Genomic DNA, 22,073 nt, shown 5'->3' on the forward strand with positions numbered 1-22,073 from the left:
AAATATGACGACGCGACGGTTAAAAGTAACAGACGTGATCTAAAAGATTGTCATGTTAAAATAGAACTGGCAGGGCACATAGGAAGAATGGAAAACAACCGTTGGACTAAGCAAATTCTTAAATGGCGACCAACGACTAGCAAAAGAAGTAGAGGCAGAACTCAGACAAAATGGACTGATGACATCAAAAGTGAATGGCTGGTCACGAATGGATGCAAAAAACAACAAACTAAAATGAATGGATACACCTAAGGAAGGCTTTCTTCTGGCAATGGATGGAATAGCTGTTGATGATGAATTCTCAGTGACAGATTATTTAGTGGAACATTCTACACAATGTATTCTAAATTACTTGAATACCCAAAAAAGTTTTTCGCCTTTTATCGGATGATCTTAGTCACCTTCAATGAACTAGTCATGCTAATTGGGCCATGCAGGTTTCTACAATTAACGATTGTGAATTAGACGATGCCATTTTCTCGAAAAACGTTAAAAAATATTCGCACGGCACAAGTATTGGATACCAAATCTAGGAGAGAATTGAACTATCGACCGATAAACAATCGTCGTGTGTGCTCAAATCCTAGTTAGCTCACACTCATTAAACTGTCGGCCGATATTTGGCCGACAAATTAGTTTAAAGGCAAAGTATCTGCCGATAAAAAGTCTGCAGTCTGCGCCCTAATAACACAAAACATTCCAGGAATGTTCCTAGAAGGTACACACAGGACATTGAAAACATTCCTGGAATGTCCCCAAATGCACACGAATGTCCCTGGAAAGTTCCAGGAAAGTGCTGTGTCAGCATTTTAAATATTCTTAGAATGTTCTGTTGGAACATTCCATGAATGTCTACGAATGTTCTTTGGACATTCACAGTATATTTTTTAGACTGAATGTCTTGTTGGAACATTCCATGAATGTTCTTTGGACATTCACAGTATATTTTTAGACTGAATGTCTTGTTCGAACATTCCATCCATGAATGTCTACGAACGTTCTTTGAACATTCACAGTATATTTTTTAGACATTCACTGTAATATAACGTCAGTGATGTGACAATACCTCCTATATGTTTTTTCATGAGGTTTGCAGGAGACGAAAAACATTTTTTAAGGTCACTTTCTGTTTTCGTACGTATTCTGACTTTTTTTGTAGTAAATAGATAGTTGAATTTACTGCAAAACAAGTCAAAAAATATATGAAAACAGGAGGTGTCCCAAACAAGTTTTTAGTCTATCTTACAAATCTCTTGAAAAACAGATACGAGGTATTGTCACATCACTGACGATATGTGGCCATACCAAATAATACATCCTTGATAAATATAAACATTTTTATTGCAAAAAATCTTTACATACATTTTTTAATGTAATTTACTGACATTCCTAAATATTATAAAAAAATGTGTCACATTTGCTTTGTAAACCTTTCTTTTGCTTTTCGTAGCCACATATTCCATTTCCTTCCTGGTTTTTTGTAGACCACTTCTCTCAGCTGATTCTAAAATAAAATAAAATAAAAGGTAATTTTTCTATCCTTTACAATTAACAATCAGAAGAAATATTATTTACAGGTAATAATACGCATAAATAATAATAAAAAAATAAATATTAAATAATATTTAAATAAATAATAAATAATATTTAATAAATAAAATAATAATAATGAACATTTTGTATTTTGACAACGACATCCGATGTGGAAGTAGAAACCTTAATAAAATTATTGTTTCAAGTAAATTGTGGCTTATTTCCCCATTAGAATAGTTAATCAGGCAAGGCTGCATACTATCACCTCTATTATTTAACGCTTATTCTGAAGAGGTAATGCGAGAAACTCTGGAAGATGAAACAGTCGGCATAAGAGTAAATGGAGTCTTAGTTAACAACATCAGATATGCAGATGATACAGTAATAATAGCCGATAATTTACAAGACCTGCAAATACTCATGAGTAAAATGGTAAGGTGTAGTAGGGAGTACGGACTCTCTCTCAATATCAAAAAGACAAAGTTTATGAAAATTAGTAAAAACAACCATAATACTAACGAAATCTTGATAGTAGAGGGCCAGCAGATCGAAAGAGTAAAAAAGTACACTTACCTAGGGACACTTATAACCGAAAATAATGACTACACTGCAGAAATCAAAGTCAGAATCGAGAAAGCACGTTCTAATTTTATGAAAATGAAAAAGGTCCTATGTATACTACATTCGCTCTCGCGAGATTTTTTTTGAGACATTCGGAATAGGAAACGTACAACACAAAAATTCCTACCTCACACTATTAACTGCTAAAATCAACTCAAATCAACTTAATCTTTCATTAAAAAAAGAAGAATTATTAGAAATAGTGGGAGTGTCTACTAATCTCATAAAATTTTGTGAAGTTTATTTCTACAAAATATTTTTATTTTGTACAATAAATAATTTTCTCATTTGCTATCAATACATTATAATGGTTTAAATAAATAAATATTGATTGGCGTAAGGTTTATGTTATTTTTATGTCTGTTTACTATTAATAATATTGGATATGAGTAGGTGCGTTGGTTTTGTAGTAATTTCCAGTCACTTCTGACAACTGAATTTTTCAAAAAAGGAATTACTAACGTCAGTGTCAAAAAAAATCTCGCGAGAGCGAATGTAGTATAGTAAAGATTTAACATTAGCTCTTAAAGTACGCCTAACAAAATGCTACGTATATAGTGTACTATACTATGGACTGGAATCATGGACGTTAAATGTAGAGACAATGAGACGACTTAACGCCTTTGAAATGTGGACGTATAGAAGAATTATGAGGGTTTCCTGGGTAGATAGAGTTACGAACAATGAAGTACTGAGAAGAATAGGTAAAGAGAAGGAAGTTGAACTGACAATTAAAGAAAGAAAACTACAGTACCTCGGACATGTGATGCGGGGCGAGAAGTATGGCATCCTGCGACTCATAATGCAGGGAAAGATAGATGGCAGAAGAAGCATCGGCAGAAGACGAATTTCATGGCTGAAGAACCTGAGAGAATGGTTTGGATGCAGCTCAAAACAACTATTTAGAGCTACTGCCTCAAAAATTAAAATAGCTATGATGATTGCCAACCTCCGTAGCGGAGATGGCACCTGAAGAAGAAGAAGAATAGTTAATTACAAAAAAGCCACAAAGAAATAGCTTTTTCACAAACAAATAAGTATTTAGTATTCATTATATTTATTGTTTTTATTATTTACTTTAATGTCCGACTGGTATATTATTTGACAAATAATGACATTTCGAAGTCTGTTAAGTACGATATAACGCCCTTGGGCATTAAATTTAAATAACGACTTAGATACTGTCAAGTTGACAAATATTAACCTAAGTAAAACTATGGTTACCACAATTACGTTACTACTGTTACTGGTAATAGGTCTGGATCCCGCGTATGAAAAAAAAATTGATTAATAGCAAGCTGAAAATTTGTTAATAGCTTAAGGGTGTCTAGTCCGACAAACTTTGATATATGGGAACACTGGAACAGGGGAAGTTTTAATTGTGGAACAGGTTAAAAATTTGGAACGGTCAGACCACGAAAACGGCACATATATTTTGTCCGACAGAGCAGACTTAAACTCTCCGAACAGAGATTAAACTCTCATGCAAAAATCAAACCGCTATTTATCACCAAATGGGCGTTTTAATGAGTGGAACATGTAGAATATGTCAAATGACAGGAATTATGACAGGTGATAAATAGCAGTCTGATTTTTGCATGAGAGTTTAATCTCTGTTCGGAGAGTTTAAGTCTGTTCTGTCGGACAAAATAAATGTGCCGTTTTCGTGGTCTGACCGTTCCAAATTTTTAACCTGTTCCACAATTAAAAATGCCCCTGTTACAGTGTTCCCATATATCAAAGTTTATCCGACTAGACACCCTTAAACTATTAACAAATTTTCAGCTTGCTATTAATCAACTTTTTTTTCATACGCGGGATCCAGACCTATAAATGTACTTATTTAAAAACTAATTAATTCAAAATTCATTCAAATTTTTCGCATATAAAGAATAATTTAGTCGGACATTAAATGTTGAAGGCACCACGGGTATTATAATAAAGCTTTCGGTCTACGTATATCCCTCAGGCCGAAGGCCCTTGTTAAAAACATCGTTGACCTCAAGCGTTATTATCCTTATAATACCCTAGGTACCTTAATAACTATAACATAAGATTATACCTTAATTCTTGTTTTCTATTTCTGATGTTTTTATTTATTTACATTGAATATTAATCTGTTTTGTTGTATAATCTACTTCGCAATAATTATGTGATATATTTGACTTAAAATGAATTCAAAATTTTTTTGTAATTGGGCAACAATGTCAACTTAGATCTCAGATGTAGATAATGAATTACAACAGTATCTATATTGTACGGACTGTATTATTAATTAGGTTATGCATATTACCTGTGTGACATAAGCTATTGGAACAGCACAGTCTCTCAAACGAACAGATGAAAGTGAAGTTCTGTCAATATCTTTTCTAAAAAGTGTTTTTAACATACAAGCCGACAAACCAGTGCTGGCACGTGACCTTGAGCGAAAATACACAGCGACAAATGCAGAATACGAGAAGGTCAGCCGCCACCACTCGCTTGTCGCACTGTACTCCTCTATTAACAAATCTGATCTATACTTCATGCCTTCTTCGCAGGATCTTCTGGAAAGCTAAGAATACAAAATATATGCATTACTAAGCATTATTAACAAATTTTAGTTTTAAATAAAAAATATGATTCATGAACTCACAAAATATTATAAAACAGCTTAGAAATTGTTTATTAGTATCGTCGGTTCCCCAAACTCAGACACAACTGGCTAGTGATTTTAGTAGGTAATTTTTTTGTTTTTGGTCAATTTTGCCAAAATTACTAACTATTTAGTAATTATTAACTATTTAGTTATTATTTTTTTGCCAATTTTACCAAATTGGCAAAATTATTTACTAAAATCACTAGCCAGTTGTGTCCGAGACTCAGTAGTACTGAGACTGAGTTTAGCAAATCGACTATAATATGCTGTGTATTCATTAGTTGGTACTACATATTATAGTGTGTGGTCTACCATCCTGTTTATAAAGGCATACATTGGCAAAAACGCAAAAAGAATTATTTTAGTTTTACAAATCCTTTTATTATCTCTATTTACTATTTTAGTTAGGAATAAGCGAAGTTTGTAGTTTGAGCTTATTCACAATTATTATTAAAATAATAAATGGATATGACCAATTATTAACTTATAAAATAAAATAATTCTTCTGATTTATGCCTTTTATTCACTTTGTTATATCTACGTTACTTAAAAGATTTTTTATGAATAGTATTATTAGGGTATTAATAGTATTAATTTATTTTCTGAAATACAGGGCATGCCTTTGTTCATATATTTGCATACTAACCTTTGTTATTCCTGCAGATTTTTTTATCTACATTTGTTTCTGCTACTCCAACTGCGTTAAAAACAGGACACAATTTTATGCACTATGTTAATAATACTATTAAAGCTATTATAAAAGTATCCGAATTAAAAAAATATTCTTAAAAAGCACAAATAACATAAACAACGATCCTTGGCAAGGCCGGGCAAGGTCAAGGTGGCCAAGATGGCCTAAGCGAGGTCGTTGGTTGGTCGTTTTTAGTCACGTGATGCCCTCTCAAGCGCCATGCACAAAAATATATGCACGGCGAATTTGAAAATGAACGCAAAAGAAATAAATATATTTTATAAATGCCTCTCTTCGGTTTTGCACAAGTTATAAGTATTTTTTTATTAACAAAATCGCATCCCAAATTGGATATTAGCGAACAATAATTTTTATTTTTTTTAACTATTTAATGGGAAACAATAATAATAATAAAAAAATAACTTCAAAATAATTTTTATTACATTTGTATGTTTATAATATTGTATAAAATGTTAATTGAACTTGGGAAACTCTTTAAATTTGACATATTATTGCACTGTAGGCCTAAAATGTCACTTAGTTTGTCTGGTATGTTATAAGTAATGTTGTATCTGTTACACGTATGTATTATTTGGCAACTTAAAATATAGGAACATTGGTAGTATGTTCACAGAATGTCTTATGGTAACATTCCAGGAATAATTTAAACAGATGTTCACCGAATGTTCCCTAAATGTCCAGGACATTCAAATATTGATAGAACTTTGGTAGTACATTCTTGGAATGTTTTGTGTTGTTAGGGCGGGGGCTCTTTTGGGTAGGTTGTTCTGACGCCGTGAATACATATTGGCTCCCTACATCATTTAATATTGGACTATTTACATCTGGATTTTTGTTTACAATATACGTGTACCTAATACCCTATGTACTAGTACTAGGAATAGGTAGGAGCAGAAGGAATGAGGGGGTCCATTTGGCACGGCACGGTGAATGACCTGTTATTGCCACCAGAAAGGATAGGGGACCCAATCGGCACGAACGGTGAATGACCTGTCATTGCCATTAGTCAAGACCGAAAGCATATATGACGTCATATATGACGTTATGACGTCACCTTATACTTTTAATGTCAATCCTTTTTATTAACCGCGCAGTCTCGCAATTTTTTTAAATTAATTAAATTTTTAAAGTAAAAAACTGTCAATGAACTGTCATTGCCCTAGGAGCTAATATTGAATTTACAGAAAAAAATTCCAATCGAGAAAATTTTTGTTATACTCAGAGTTACTCCCTATATAGAACATTTTTGTTATAGTCAGAGTTACTCCCTGTATGTATAAAGGGAGCAAATGGCACGGTACGGTCAATAAACTGTCATTGCACTGTCTCAACAGCTAGGGACCCATTCGTCACGAACGGTCAAGGAACTGTCAGTGCCCTAAGAGCCAATTTACAGAAAAAAATTCCAATCGAGAAAATTTTTGTTATACTCAGAGTTACTCCCTATATAGAATATTTTTGTTATAGTCAGAGTTACTCCCTGTATGTATAAAGGGAGCAAATGGCACGGCACGGTCAATAAACTGTCATTGCACTGTCTCAACAGCTAGGGACCCATTCGTCACGAACGGTCAAGGAACTGTCAGTGCCCTAAGAGCCAATTTACAGAAAAAAATTCCAATCGAGAAAATTTTTGTTATAGTCAGAGCTACTCCCTATATAGAAAAGTTTTGTTATAGTCAGAGTTACTCCCTGTATGTAGAAAGGGAGCAAATGGCACGGCACGGTCAATAAACTGTCATTGCACTGTCTCAACAGCTAATATCGAGAGCACGAAAAAAACTTTGGTAGAAAACTTGTAGTCATAGTAAAAATCACCCTGTATAAATAGTAAAAGAAAAAAATCAAAAACACACTTATAAAAAATGTATCAAGCGGCTAATATCGAAATCACAGAACAAAGTGTGTATAAAGCTTTATAGCAACCTCGTATAGTAAAAAATACACAAAGCAGATAATCTAGAAATTACGAAAAAAAGTCCATGTGGGCATAGTTATAAAAAATAGCTGAAATAATAATTGTACGTACTTAAAGTCACCCTAAATAAATAAATAGATCGAACAGAATATCACATAAAATTTTTTTAGAAAACTTTAGAGTTACCTCGTATAGTAAAACATTGACTCATAAAATATATACCAACCAGATAATAGGAAAATCTTATAAATAATCATATACATAAAATCATAGAGAAATAGAAAATTAAACATGAAATTACCACTTACCATAGGTCTGTATAAAACATTTGTACTGATTTGTATCGTGATATTTTTAACTTCGCGATTGACTGGTGATGCATTATGCAAAATCGCCGGGTTTTTATATTTGTGCATTCCGCCAGGTCCAGACAATTTTATTACTTTGTTGTTGTTTTTAAAAAATTTGTTTTCAAAAAATTGTTTGTAAGATGCAATTTTTGGGAAGCCGGCAACATGCCTAAAGCGTTTTAATTTAATATAAAACTGGTCAAGATGGCGGGTACATTTATCAGTATCTCCTGTATCCAGCTGTATTCCATTAGTGACCAACAAAAAAAAATGTCCAGCGAAATTATGTTTGATGACGATTTAGATGTTACAGTACGTACTTTTGTTTTTATTTTTATGCCTAATATGCTGAAATTGATGTTATTATGTATGGTAGCCTCGTATTTCCGTGAGACTGTGTAAAAATATATGTATCTGTAATAAAATCAGGCAATAAAAAAGTACTCTACCAGGGGTCTGTAAAATTATCAATGACTCGACCTATAACAGTACAAAATTTTAAGATTCCACTCGATATTTACATTCAGACGTGCCTGGTATAATGTTTTAAAATATGGGCAGTCAACCAGATGAAGTTTTCATCGAACTGTTGGCCAGTCCATGTGGACCAACGGCCAATGAAAACATCGGATATCGTTGTTATGACAAATCATAATGCGTTATCTTTTGTCGGCAGACTTATTCATACTTAGGGTGCGTGGGGTAAGATTATAACAGTATTTGACTGGCTTGCGGAGTCATAAACTAGGGTATCAGATTTTCGACCGTCCAGTGCCGAAGGCACGGGACAAGGTAGGCAAATTTGTATAATATTTTATTTTTAAATTGCGGATATGACCAACAAATTTTTGGGAAACAAGAATATTTTTAGTCAAACCAGAACTGCTACAGCGTTCAGTTAAATTAAAATTTCAAATAGTGAACTGCAAGTAAGTTTGGTCGTGACTTTATCAGTGTTTTTTCTACGGAAAGCATTTTAAAATTTTACATTTTATACTTTTTTTGTTTTTACGTGATATTTTTTACGTTTTTATACGTTTGATACTTTTAAAATGTTGCGTTCGTGGTGCGAAAATAGTTCTACAGCTGAAGAGACAATGGAACCCTCTAATCAATTGGAGGATTTACAAAGGTGTGTAGTAAAACGTAAGCGACATTTTCAATACCTTTCTGATGATGCCAAACGTCTGCTGAAAAATGTTTATGAAGGACTTTGTACTGAATTGTCTAAATCAGAGGCAATTGCAGAAACATGTTTTTTAACCAAAGTGCCCAAAGCAACCTGCTACAAGATTATAGGAGAAACATCTTCTTCTAGACAGAAGAGAAAGGATTGTGGCAAATTCAGAAAAATAGAACCGCACTTAATTGAACCTATAACCAGAACAATATACCAAATGTATGCGGCTAACATTTTTCCAACTATTGAAAGCCTTCGAAGTGAATTAGTTCGAAAGGGCATTCTCTCATGTTCAGCAACAACACTTCGATTATTTCTTTAAGCGAATAATTTTAAGTACAAAACAATAGACAAGCGCCAGACGCTAATGGAAAGTACTAGAATAATTTCTTTAAGAAATAGTTATATAAGACAGATAACTGAATATCGAAAAATGAAAAGAAATATTGTTTATTTAGATGAGACCTGGTACGATACTCATGACACAGTGAAAAAAAGTTGGACAAATAATAACAAAAAGTGTTTCAACTCAGTACCACCCAATAAAGGAAAGAGGATTATAATTTTACACTGCGGTGAGGAAAATGGATGGATCGACGATGCATTATTATTATCTGCAAAACAAATTAAAGACGCGTCTCTAGATTATCATGACGATATGGAAAGTTCAATTTTTGAATCATGGTTTGAAAGATCTCTTCTTCCGAAATTACCCCCACATAGTGTGATTGTCATGGATAACGCATCATATCATTCAAGGTTAATGAAAAGAATTCCAAATAATAGTTGGAATAAATTACAAATTCAGGAATTTTTATTTACGGAAAATTTGTATTTTGAGGCATCATATACCAAACAGCAATTGTTGGAGGTTGTTCATAGCAGACAGTACGAAAAGGAATATGTTGTAGACAACTGTGCTCGTAGTAATGGGCATACTGTGCTTAGACTTCCTCCTTATTATTGTACATTGAACCCAATAGAGTTAATATGGGCTCAACTTAAAGGAAACATAAGGAGAAGAAACGTGGCTCCTAAATTTTCTTCTACTGTTCTCCAGTTAATTAGAAGAGAAGTCACAAAAATCACAGAAACCAACTGGAAAAATGTAATCAAACATGTGATCGGAGTGGAAAATGACTATCTTAAATATTTACCAACATTAATCAAAAAAATAACTATAAATTTAGATGATACGAGTGATACAAGTGATAACAGTGACTCTGAGTAGATACTAAGTACAAAGAATATTATAGCCCCTAGAAGAAGCTTTTATATGAAACAGATGGTCACGTTTATAAGCAGGCTTGTTGACGAGGGATGTTGCGGCCGCAGTGCGGGCGGTGCACCTCCATATAGCCCGCACCACCAAATATATGCACCTCCATAGCACCTACTCAGTTGGAACGCAAAATTCTATGCTAAAAGGTTTCAGGGCCGTACCCTTCTACTCACGTCTATATTCTTTGGTAAGTACTTCATTTGAATTAGGTGTTAGTTGAAACCTTTATTTCTCTTGTAATTGGAGGTATTCTCGTTTTGCTTATATATCTTTGAAAACAGGGTATAAACACAGTTCTTGATAGGACAAAAAGGTACAAAGTTTTTATCTCCCACCTCCACTAGTTTCATTCCTTTTTATTTCACAACTTAATGTATTTTCCATCTTTTGCGTTATTCTGCCGGTTATTAGCGAGCTCATCACTGTATAGTTTAATGTAAATATGTACATTAATAGTTATTTATGATATAAGTGTTAAAAGTAAAATTTTTAAGGCATGCATGTGAAAGTTGACATGAGTGCCTTAAAAATGTACTTTTTAACACGTATATCATACAATATTTTTTCTACAAACGTTATAAATGTATAAAATACAATATTTTTGTTAATTGCTGAAACCGTGAAACCTGTGACGCGTAAAAGGTAAAACTGGTTGTCTACACTCGAGGGGAATGTCTAAAAATTCTTGGCGAAAATATTATTCCGTTACATAAACTTGTTTTTTTTTCTACAAACGTGTTAAAAATGCAATAATACAGTTTAAATTAAATTTTAAAAAACCTTTTAAAAAAATTGCATTTTTAACACGTTTGTAGAAAAAACTTTTTATAATACGTTCACCGATAATAGCCATTTTCTATTTAATACAATGACAGTAGTTGGTACTTTACTTATAATTTTTCGGAAATGAATATAACATGAATTTACTATTTGTTGTTGTGTTTTTTACAATACATAATTTAGACAGCATTGGTAATAATAAACAACCAATTATAACCAATACATAACTTAGACAGCATTGGTAATAATAAGCAACCAATTATTCAGCCGAGTACTGGTAAACAAAATGTATATTTGTAAATTATAATTTTAATCTCGAGTAGTTGATAATTATATTTTTTTATAATTAAAATAAAAAAGGTCGTAGAAAAAGTATAGTATTCTACCGCATGTAATGGCTATTACTCACTCTGGGGAATTACGACTTCCCCTCTGGGGAAACTTCATCATCGTGAGTAATAGACACCATTACATGCTCGTTGAATAATATACTATTATTGACAAGTTTTTATATATGTAGATATTATTATTTTACAATAAGTTCTGTTCAGTCGAGTCGATTAGTGTTATCACTTTCGAGAAATATCACAGAAGTTAATAACGCCGATATTTTTTATTTAAACTATATTTTTATAAACTATTTTGTAAAATATTACCCACATAATAATAATATACCCACATAATAATAATATGCCCACATAATTTGGGGACATGCGACGATCCCATTTACACTTGTCCTAAAATCAAATGTTTGCAAAATAATAACTTTTATGTAATTTAAAATTAGATATCTACGCTACTGTTCAGTAGAATATTATCATGGTCATTTTAACAGTGTTGCCAATTTCTTAGTATCTTATCTGCTCTTCTTAGCGTAAATTTTCCAACGGAATTAAACGCCGACCATACTCTGCTGTTTTTCATGTAGGCAAAACTTTTCATAGATATACCTGGCGAATGCGCCAAATTTTTCATATAATTTGTTAAATAGGGTTTACCTAGTAATTATCGATTAATTTTTCGAACAATGTAACCATTTTCGCAGATTTTTAGTCGCTAGTGTTTTCTTTTACCTGGTCCACGTTTAGTGCCTATTTTTCCCGTACTAATCAATTGCACTTAATTAATCTAGGCTGTGACTGTTAATTTTTTATTAGAGTGACTCTGTCAACATATTTTATACAAGTAGATCAATCATCACTGAGAAAATATGTGTCCACACTAAACGTAGCCCTCCCGTACCCCACAATTTCCTATCCTGAGCCGCTTGCATCCAATTTGGTGTATTCTTATTAGGCCAGGTGGTCGTCCTCTATTTCGAAATGCGTCTCCGTTCTCGCCCACTTCCATTTAAAGGTCGAGATTTTTTTGAGTGCGTCGGTTACTCCCTATTTATGGCTCAATTCTGTATTAGCTATTCGGCCTCTCAGGGGGGCAATATATTGTCTTAAATAGTAAAACCTTTCATTACTTTTTAGGTGAAATCAGTTAAAATCCTAATATCTTGATTTAGTCCCTTATATAAATTAATCACGACAATCGAGTTGGTAAAAAAGGGTTAACTGACTCGACTAACCGCCCACTATCCGTTATCAACACGCTCGTAACCAAAAATCTCATTAAAATAGAAATTTTGTTAAAAAGTGGATTTCTAGTATTAGGATATCAAAAATTAAAAGAGTTTTACGCTCCTTTGAACGTGGATAACTTTTGAACGGAGCGTCGTATCAAGATGAAAAAAGTACCGTTGGATAGGAAATTACAAGACTTTTCCATAGATACCCTACACCATATACCTACGAAGCCAGGGAAAAAAGTTAATTTTTTTGTGCGAAAAGTTAATTTTCTCATATCGGTTATATCCCGACGTTGTAGGAAGAAGATAAAAACTGTTGTCGACTCGACTGTAAAAACTCCATCGAAAGACACCCAACAACGCATACTTCCCTCCCACCAGAAAAAATTTACCTTTGTAAGATAAATATATTCTAGAGTTTTTTCCAGTTCGATGTGTAGAGAGGTTATAAAATGTGTGATCTCCGTTCTTCTAGTACTCTTTTTTGTTTTTTTTTTGTGGGTTAGCCCCATTTGTTAATTTTCTTCTTTTTAATTCTTAGTGTGCCATCACTTTAGGTATTCAGGCTTATTATCGTCACTTATAAAAATAGAGATCTAAACTAGTCTGCACATATTTTTTTGGCAATGGTTTAGTTTTTATTAGTTCACCCATCTGTTTTTTATGTCATCTAAGCGAATCGGTCGTTTGAGAAACCCGATATGTTCAAAAATCAGTTTTTTGCTAACCTTAGACGTAGAGTCGTATATTTCAAAAGAAACCCGAACCTATGTAACATTCTAAACGAAGCTAGAGACTTGAGAAATTTGTATCAAGAGAACCCGGCTATTCCGAGATGTTTTTCACAACATGCTTACATGTGGGATTTTTCAAGAGACCGATTCAATTATTTTCCATACTTTCAGGTTCTATCCCTCAATGCGTATTTGTTATCATGAAAGTATTGAAATATTATCAGTAAAATATTGTGTGTTTAACTTTTAGATAACAACTTCAAAAGGAAACATTGTATTTTCCCACAAATTTTGTGGGCCTGGAAATATAACGCTACAATTTTTAGCGAGCAGTTTAAGCGTTGGCATTGTCTCGCATCTCCCCCCACTCCTCGTCGTCAGTGCCTCCCCCAATCGGTAGGCCTTCTGCCCCGCTCAGGTCAGATCCCCCAATTTGTAGGCCTGCTACCTCGTTCCCCCCACAGTGTACTGCGCCTGTTCCTGTCCCAATTTGTAGGCCTTCTGCCTCGTTCCCCACACAGTCTACTGCGCATTTTCCTGCACCAATCTCCACACCTGCTTCTTTATACGCTGAAGATGAACATTGGGATGATGAATGTCATCATCCCTCATATTTAGAACAGATAAAATACATCGCATTATCAAAGCCAATAATCAGGACGCCCCCTCCAAAATTATCTAAAACGGAGAAAAAAATATTTAGGCATGTGGAGAGAATTCGCCACCAACACATGCCAGAATTAAACAAGTTGCAGTAAGCAACTTGTTTAAGTTTAAGCACCTCTCCTCCTGTCTTTCATTATTCTCCCCCACTCTTCCAAAAATTATTTTTCATTGATATGTATTCTGTATATTTCTAGTATGTCTCTAGTATCTTTTATATACCAATTTCTCCCCACACTCTTCAAAAATTATCTGTCATTCACCCATATGTCCTGCATAACTTCATCGGTGTCGATCGGCTTGTTTTCTCTGATGTGGTGGCTTTTGCTTGTGCCCTGTAGAGTTTTATATCGAGGCCTTCAAACCCTAGAAGAGTCATCATCCATCATAGTTAGGACATATACAATACGTTGCATTATCAAAACCGATCATCAGGACACCCCCTCCAAAATTATCTAAAAACGGAGAAAAAATTTTTTAGGCAGGTGGAGAGAATTTGCCACCAACACGTGCCAGACTTAACAAGTTGTAGTAAGCAACTTGTTTAAGTTTAAGCACCTCTCCTCCTGCCTTTCATTATTCTTCTATGCCAATTCTCCCCCACTCTTCCAAAAAATTATTTTTCATCTATATGTGTTCTGTATGCCTCTAGTATCTTTTCTATGCCAATTTCTCCCCACACTCTTCAAAAATTATCTGTCATTCACCCATATGTCCTGCATAACTCCAGCGGTGGCTTTTGCTTTTGCCCTGTAGAGTTTTATATCGAGGTCCTGCAACCCTAGAAGATGTGGCGAAACCACGTATGCCTGCGAGAAAGAAAAAATAGAGTGAGTTCTCATTACTGATTCATAGCTGTTATTTTTTTTATACTAATTCATATTTGTCTTTACAGTTCTCCCAAGTAGAGTTCTCCCAAGTATTTGACGGCCTATTGGCGAAGAAAGGAGTTCCTCCAAAGAAAAATGATGAGGAGAATAGTCTAAGTAATCTATTAAATGAGAGCCAGCCTCCAATCCACCACATAGTGAAATTCAACTCTGGGCGTCATCGGAATCAACTGAGCCATCCACAAGCGGAAAGAATCCAAATAATGAAGTATCAATCGCAAACCAGTTTCAGCCCCAGCAGCCAACAAGACCGAAAAGCAGAGAACATCATCCTGGGAGTAATAAAAAACAGGACACCATTGCCAATTTGGTAGTAAAAATCAAAACAGACGAAGATCTAGATTTTGCCATTTCAAAAGCATTGGACAGAAGGAAGATTGCTCAACAAATTGTAGATGATTTAAGTAGTACAATAAAGGAATCGCAAACGTTGAACCAAAACTATAAGAAGAATCAACAGCAGACACTGGAAATCGATGCAGAGTTAAAAATTGCTGAGCAGAACGTGCAAGCTTTAAAAGCGCAGAGAAAAAAGTTGGTAAATGCCAAAGCAAGTATGCTTCCGAAAATTAAGCGAATGAGGAAATTACTGCTACAGGACACCCACCCCTATAACTGAAAAAGCTTATTTTTTATACCTTAATGTTTGAATAAATTAATTTGTGTATGAGTTGTTATCTTAAAGAAATGTAATTGTTATCTTAAATAAAAACCGAGTTGATGTTAAGAGGGGTGGAGCATGTGCTGTAAAGAAGTAGATATAAAAGAATACAACTAATCCAAGTGTGTACAGTAAATGTAATAAAAAATGCATTGCGACCAGTGCAGAAAAAATTTCTCTAGTCTAAACCGGCCTAAGAGGAAAGTGTGTGGGAAACAAAATATGTGCTCAATTCCAGGTAAAAACGTAGAATAATAGCTTCTGAACCACTAAGTAGAAATGTGAGTAAAATACATCATGCATTTAAAAGCAGAATTGTATCTTATCACGAGGAAAAACTTGACTACAATACTTTTATGGAAAACGTGCAGCCAGCAAATATACAACTTATTGAGCAAGAGATTGAAAAACATGCAACTGTTAAAATAAATATGGAAGTGTTTGCTGTATATGTGATACCCGATAAAGACATAAGTGATATTAAATCAATGAACACTGAAAATAGAATAATAACAATCTCCTCCGATTTAAACAATATTTTTAAAGATTTTACTGATGAGATCTTTAGCAAGGCCAGCGAATTCCAGAAAAAAGAAAGCAATTGAGCTATACAAGAAATGTTATTTTTAGATATTAATATTAATCGATGTGCTCTAATTAGTGGCAAGAAGCACTTGAAATTACCACTTTCTATTATCAGGAAACATGCTGTTCTTAATATTCAGAATAATGACGATGCATGTTTTTTGTGGTGTATTATGGCGGCCCTTTTTCCTAGCGAAGGGAATCCTGTAACTCCAGACTCATACCCTGATTATAAAGAAAACTTAAATGTGGACAACATCGAGGTACTCATGACGTTAAAAGACATTTCAAAATTTGAAGTGATGAACAATATATCGGTAAACGTGTTTGGACTTTATTTTTACTAGGTCTTAGATATGATGCACAGATCTAATTAAAATTAGATAAATTCAGTGATTCAATAAAACAGATAAATTAATAATTTTTTAAAGTACCTTGTGACCAACTTTTAAGTAATCCACGAAATGTATTTATCCAAATTTAGTACACAAAACATTACACAAACGCGAGTATATCCTCTCAAAAGGATATAAACTTTTTTGACAAAAATATACACCTATAAACAAAAAACTTTTACATCACTGCAAAAAACCGACAGCCATTTTAAATCCATCATTTACAGATTCAACAAGTTCAATACTATTGACTGTCCATAGTATTTGGTTATACATACACTGCCAAAATTGTATGTGAATATTGTAATAGGCCAGTATTTTCGACAAAAGTTTTGAATGTGCCATAATTTTTTTAAAATATAAGATTTTCGATAAAAATTGACGACATATTGTTGTGGGTTTGTATAATGTTATTAAAACAGCCAAAGTCCAAAAAGTAATTTTTAAGTTGTTTTAACTTAAAAATCTTTAAATTCATGGATAATACAAGATCCAAAAAATGTGTAGATGTATAATATCAACTTCCTGGTAAAGGTGTACCAAAAAAACAAAGTTAAATTTTTTTTTAAATATTTATTTATGAAGAATAATAAAAACAAATTAGCAATTATATTTAAACATTATTTGCAGTACACAGAAGACAATGATTTATAAACACTACGGAATATAATTTCTTCTCGCATACTGCGCAATGATGTCCAGATATTTCATTATATGTCCCACTAAAATGGCGGCTAACATATGCAGATATTGGTATCCCTTATTTACTTTGGCATAAGGAGTCATCAAGCGAGCTCATTCAAGCAGATTTAGCTATAATGATTCGTTATGCCAAAGTAAATAAGGGGTACCACTATATTCTCGGTGTAATTCATGCTTTTAGTAAATTTGTGTGGACGGAAGCGGTTAAAAGGAAAAATGTACCTAGGTTTATTATTACTAAATAATCAGCATCGAATCTGTACATATCGACAGCTTTAACTATAAGGACTCTTAATACGGGGAGTGTGTAGGGAGCATAAAAATCTATCCATAGAAAACTCGAAAGCATACAATATACAATGTTCAGTATGTACAGTTATATTAAAAAAAAAAGGGTACAAGTATTAGAAAGAGAAGTTAACGTCATCCTATTTGTGTAAAACCGGCTGGGATTTTTGGAGGTTATCAAATGTCACAGGTTATTAAAAATATAAATCATTGGCGTTGAGCATTAATTAGACGAAACCATTTATTCAACAATTATATAAAGAATAATTTTAATGACTGTTACAAATAGAATTTAGTATTTGGTGATAGAACCGTCTGCTTCTATAACTTTATTTAGTCTATTTTTCATACTTTGAATTGTATTAGATATCATATTTGGATCAAGATCTTCCCAGCACTCTAAGATTGTATCCCACAATTGATCTGAATTTTGTGGCATAAAATTTCTTTTATATATTTTTTTAACAATTATGCCCCAAATGTTTTCAATTGGATTTATATCTGGACTGTGCGCAGGCCATGGCAATACTTCCAGGTTTTGCGTTTGAAATCAATTCCTTACGGCATGGGCAGTGTGGACTGAACAATTATCTTGTTGATATATAAAAGTATTATTAGGATACAATTGCTCAATAGAAGGGAGCATTACGTGTTCCAAAACGTTAATGTAATTGTCGGCAGTAAATCTTCCCTCTAATCGCCAACAAACACCAGGTCCATGTATACTAATCCAACCCCATACATTTACAGAAAAACGTCCAGATTTATTATGAGAGTGAATATATCGTTCTTCAAACCTAGTATTGGCTGGACGATAAACACGGATTTGACCGTTATAGGTCGACTGAAAAGTCTTTTCATCAGTAAAAATGACGTTGTTCCAAAATTGTGGGTTGCGGTAAATATAGTTTAGTGCAAATATTACTCTTGCTTGCCGATGTTCAACAGTTACTAATGGTTTTTTAGCAGCTGGTCGGTTTTTTAATTCAGATTCATTGATCCTTCTGCTTACAGTAGGTTGGGCACCAGGAAATCCCGTATGAATCCTTGAATCCTTCGACGTCGCAAATGGATTAAGAATTTAACTAAAACAGCATCTTGTTGAGGAGTGGATACTTTGGAACGCCCTGAACCAACTTTTCTTTTTAATGATTGTTGTTGGACCCATCGTTGCTTAATTCTGAAGATTGTTTTCAAATTTCTATTATAGAAATTTGCTAGCGCACGAATTGACCATCCTTCTTCCATTTTCGTAATTATTTGAGCCTTTTCAATTTCACTTAAATGACGAGGCATATTAACTTTTTATTGTACGTAACGTTAAACCTTCTATCAAATTAAACGTCTTTGATGTCTATGAGTTGCATTTTTGATCACTTATGACATTTGATAACCTCCAAAAATCCCAGCCGGTTGTACACAAATAGGATGACGTTAACTTCCCTTTCTAATAATTGTACCCTTTTTTTTTGAATATAACTGTACCCATTCAAAATACTCATTTCATTTAAGCGAATCACTAACACACAAAGGCTTCAAAGGGACACGGTTTCGATATATCCACTACTTAACACAACTTTTACATCTTTAAATCATCTACAAATTATCAAAAGGCTATCTCGTGACTCCTCCATTGCAGCCAATTCCAAGTTCTATTTCCATTCCTGTGAATTTTCTCCTCCTTAATGCTTCCTGAATATAGATTTGGGGACAAAGAACATCCTTAAGCCTTTTGTTACAGGAAAAGTGTCTGAAATTTTATTCTCTAAATCTCAACAAAATGAAAAGAGGCCAATAAGCTGGACATAATTAGTCTAGGACCCATTTAGGGTGAATATTAATTAGTTTAGTTAACCATGCTAAGTCGCTATATACACAGATCGAACGTATACTTCCATATTATTAAACAATAATGAGTTCTTGTGAGTTACGTCTTATATTTTGTCTAGTGTAGAATATATTTTTATGGGGCATTTAGCATAAAGCTTATGATGACCACCACTAGGCAGAGGTCTCCATATTACGTCTACTATACACAGGTCGAATGTATACTTTAATATTATTAAAGAATAACGAGTTCTTGTGAATTATCTGCTATATTTTCTCCTATGTAGAATATGATAATTGTATGGTTGAATGTCATAAAGACTTTAAGCTTATAAGACCTAAACGGGATAAAGTACAAGAGGAGCAATATATCACGTGCTTGGTAAATAGAATAAAATGACATAGAAAAATCAAAACATATTTTACTGATTGGTTAAATTGCGACATACTGATAGGATTTAAAAAATAAAATACACTGACACATTCAATACTCAACATAAACATTAAAATCTTTCATAAACTATTATACAATTATACATTATGTCCACACCAGCAATCATCTCGTTTTAGCATACAACTCTCAATACATTATCCCCCTAGGTGCAAAATATCAGTCAACTTGGAACACACGCACAGTTCTTTCGCTATGTGTAAACCATCCACTGTTTATAGGTATCTATCATTATATCACTGATACCTTCAATACTAATATCAACACCCACACAAACCTGTTACACAGGGTAACCTGGGTAACCTGGGTAACCAGGGTACCTGTTCACAGAAGCAGAACTACAAAACTTTACCATATCATACATCAGAAAATCTGTGGATCCATATGATCTACTTCAGTCTTGGCATCTCATACCCCAGAAATTTGTGCAAGATTTTGAAATTCGAACACGACTTCCGTGTTTTGTTCATTTCAATCGTCCAGAATGGAGAACAGAGGAAGAAGGATTAGCTCCTGCTCAATCCAGTTGCTGTTTATGTAGATTTGCACTGGAAAATTTATATAACAATTATAGCGGTTAACTAAAGTACTATTTTTTATTAATAAAACAAAATGTCAAAAAATTCTTTATTGTATCATAAAAGTATCATACAAATAAAATACGTTAGATAACGCACATACACTATTATTATTTAAATGGTTAGGACATTTGGGTTCCCTTTTTACAAATTGAGTAGGGAGCCGCGGAAGATAAAAAAACAAGTGGTTCAACAACAATTTTTTTGTTCCCACAGAGCATGTATGACGTGTAGAGTAGTTAGGGCTCGATATGGTAGAGTTATATAGGGCATAAGACTAAGGTAGATAATAGTGAACTATGCTAGTTTCACCCCCAAAAGTTGCAAAGTTCGGCTATTTTTACGACATTTTCTAATTTTAATCGGAAATTCATAAGAATACATAAAACTTGATCGTTGTAAGGATGTGGGTATATCTATAAACTGAACATATTTCTTACAATTAACTATATATGGATGTAAGTTTAGATAGCAGCGTCTTTAATTGATATAAGATATTTTCGTTTGGACAAGGCACTCCAAATAGATTCCAACTAAATTGTCCACCCGCGACCACTTTTCGTGTAAATTCATTAAATTTATAGTAATTACTTTGACGGAAAAAGTAAATATGACCATCAGTCCATCGGAATGCGAGAGAAATATCTTCAGGTATACCAGGAAAGAGGTCTTTTATTTTTCCTCTACCACTCTCATTCAGAAAATCATTAGAAAATTCTATATATGACATATTATTATAAAAAGTATAGGATCGCCCAGCATTTGATTGAAAAATAGCATTGATGTGTGCTTTATTGGGTATATTAAGTGAAAACTTATCAATAAATTGAATACTAGGGAATGATGCTGAGAAATATTTGTTTGGAGACACAATTGTAACCAAATCACCGCTTGTTGTTTGAAAAATGTGTTGTAAAGTGTACTGACGTAATTGTGTAGGTATATAATCGATAAGGAGTTCTGGTTGAGATGGAATAATCATGTCATTCAAGTCTAGTTTCCATATAAATTTGTCATGAGCAATATATAATCGATAATTTGAGAACTCTGGAGCAGTGGCTAGAAACATAAAATCTGGAATAATATCACACAAATTTTTGAGGATCAGCTGCTTACGAGTTGTATGTCTTGTCGGTGTTGCATTCGTTGTAGTTATTGGTGTATAGTGTGGGTGGATTGACTGCCTAGAAGGTGCTAGTCTTGTTGTTGTAGTTGTAGAAAGCGTTGTATGGTGTGGGTGGATTGACTGCCTAGAAGGTGCTAGTCTTGTGGTTGTTGAGATATTTATTGGTATTTGCATGGTTGTGAACTGTGGGATTGGAGCGTATTTACTATTACCCCCATATAAATATTGCACAGCATTTATATCATCATCATGTAAAACACGAATTTTATCTGCATAGACACTATACATGATAGCATTTGGAGTAGCACTATGAGCTATCCCGAGGGCATGTCCGATTTCATGAACTAATACCATAAGGAAACTAGTACGTCCTTCGGGTACAGAATCCAAAATGCCAGGACTGATCTATATCTAAATGGATTTCTACACATGTTTCGCCGGAAGTAGGAAAGTAAGAATGCCCTAAAACACCTCCACCTACTGTTTTTGGGCATTCATCACCACCCATACAATTTCTTCTAAAATAATGAGTTTTACTAACCATAGTTATGGTAATATCAGGAGGATCCACACCTGGAATTGT

At 33.7% G+C, this 22,073-nt stretch overlaps 3 protein-coding genes across 3 annotated transcripts; 1 reads left to right on the forward strand and 2 right to left on the reverse strand.

Moving 5' to 3' along the window:
- Positions 1–1,319: 1,319 nt before the first annotated feature.
- On the reverse strand, positions 1,320–5,154 carry LOC126883183 (uncharacterized). The gene is made up of 2 exons (XM_050648425.1): positions 4,448–5,154; positions 1,320–1,504 (listed from the first exon to the last, which is right to left on the reverse strand). The coding sequence occupies exons 1-2, from the start codon at positions 4,679–4,681 to the stop codon at positions 1,412–1,414; spliced, it is 327 nt and encodes a 108-aa protein (XP_050504382.1). The 5' UTR covers positions 4,682–5,154; the 3' UTR covers positions 1,320–1,411.
- A 4,231-nt stretch (positions 5,155–9,385) lies between these two features.
- LOC126883678 (uncharacterized) lies at positions 9,386–10,183 on the forward strand. Its single transcript, XM_050649337.1, has one exon. The coding sequence runs from the start codon at positions 9,386–9,388 to the stop codon at positions 10,181–10,183; it is 798 nt and encodes a 265-aa protein (XP_050505294.1).
- A 10,623-nt stretch (positions 10,184–20,806) lies between these two features.
- LOC126883679 (hatching enzyme-like) lies at positions 20,807–21,844 on the reverse strand. Its single transcript, XM_050649339.1, has one exon. The coding sequence runs from the start codon at positions 21,842–21,844 to the stop codon at positions 20,807–20,809; it is 1,038 nt and encodes a 345-aa protein (XP_050505296.1).
- Positions 21,845–22,073: the final 229 nt, after the last annotated feature.

The sequence above is a fragment of the Diabrotica virgifera genome, chromosome 4 (genome assembly GCF_917563875.1).
Source record: "Diabrotica virgifera virgifera chromosome 4, PGI_DIABVI_V3a".
Classification (NCBI taxonomy): Eukaryota; Metazoa; Arthropoda; class Insecta; order Coleoptera; family Chrysomelidae; genus Diabrotica; species Diabrotica virgifera.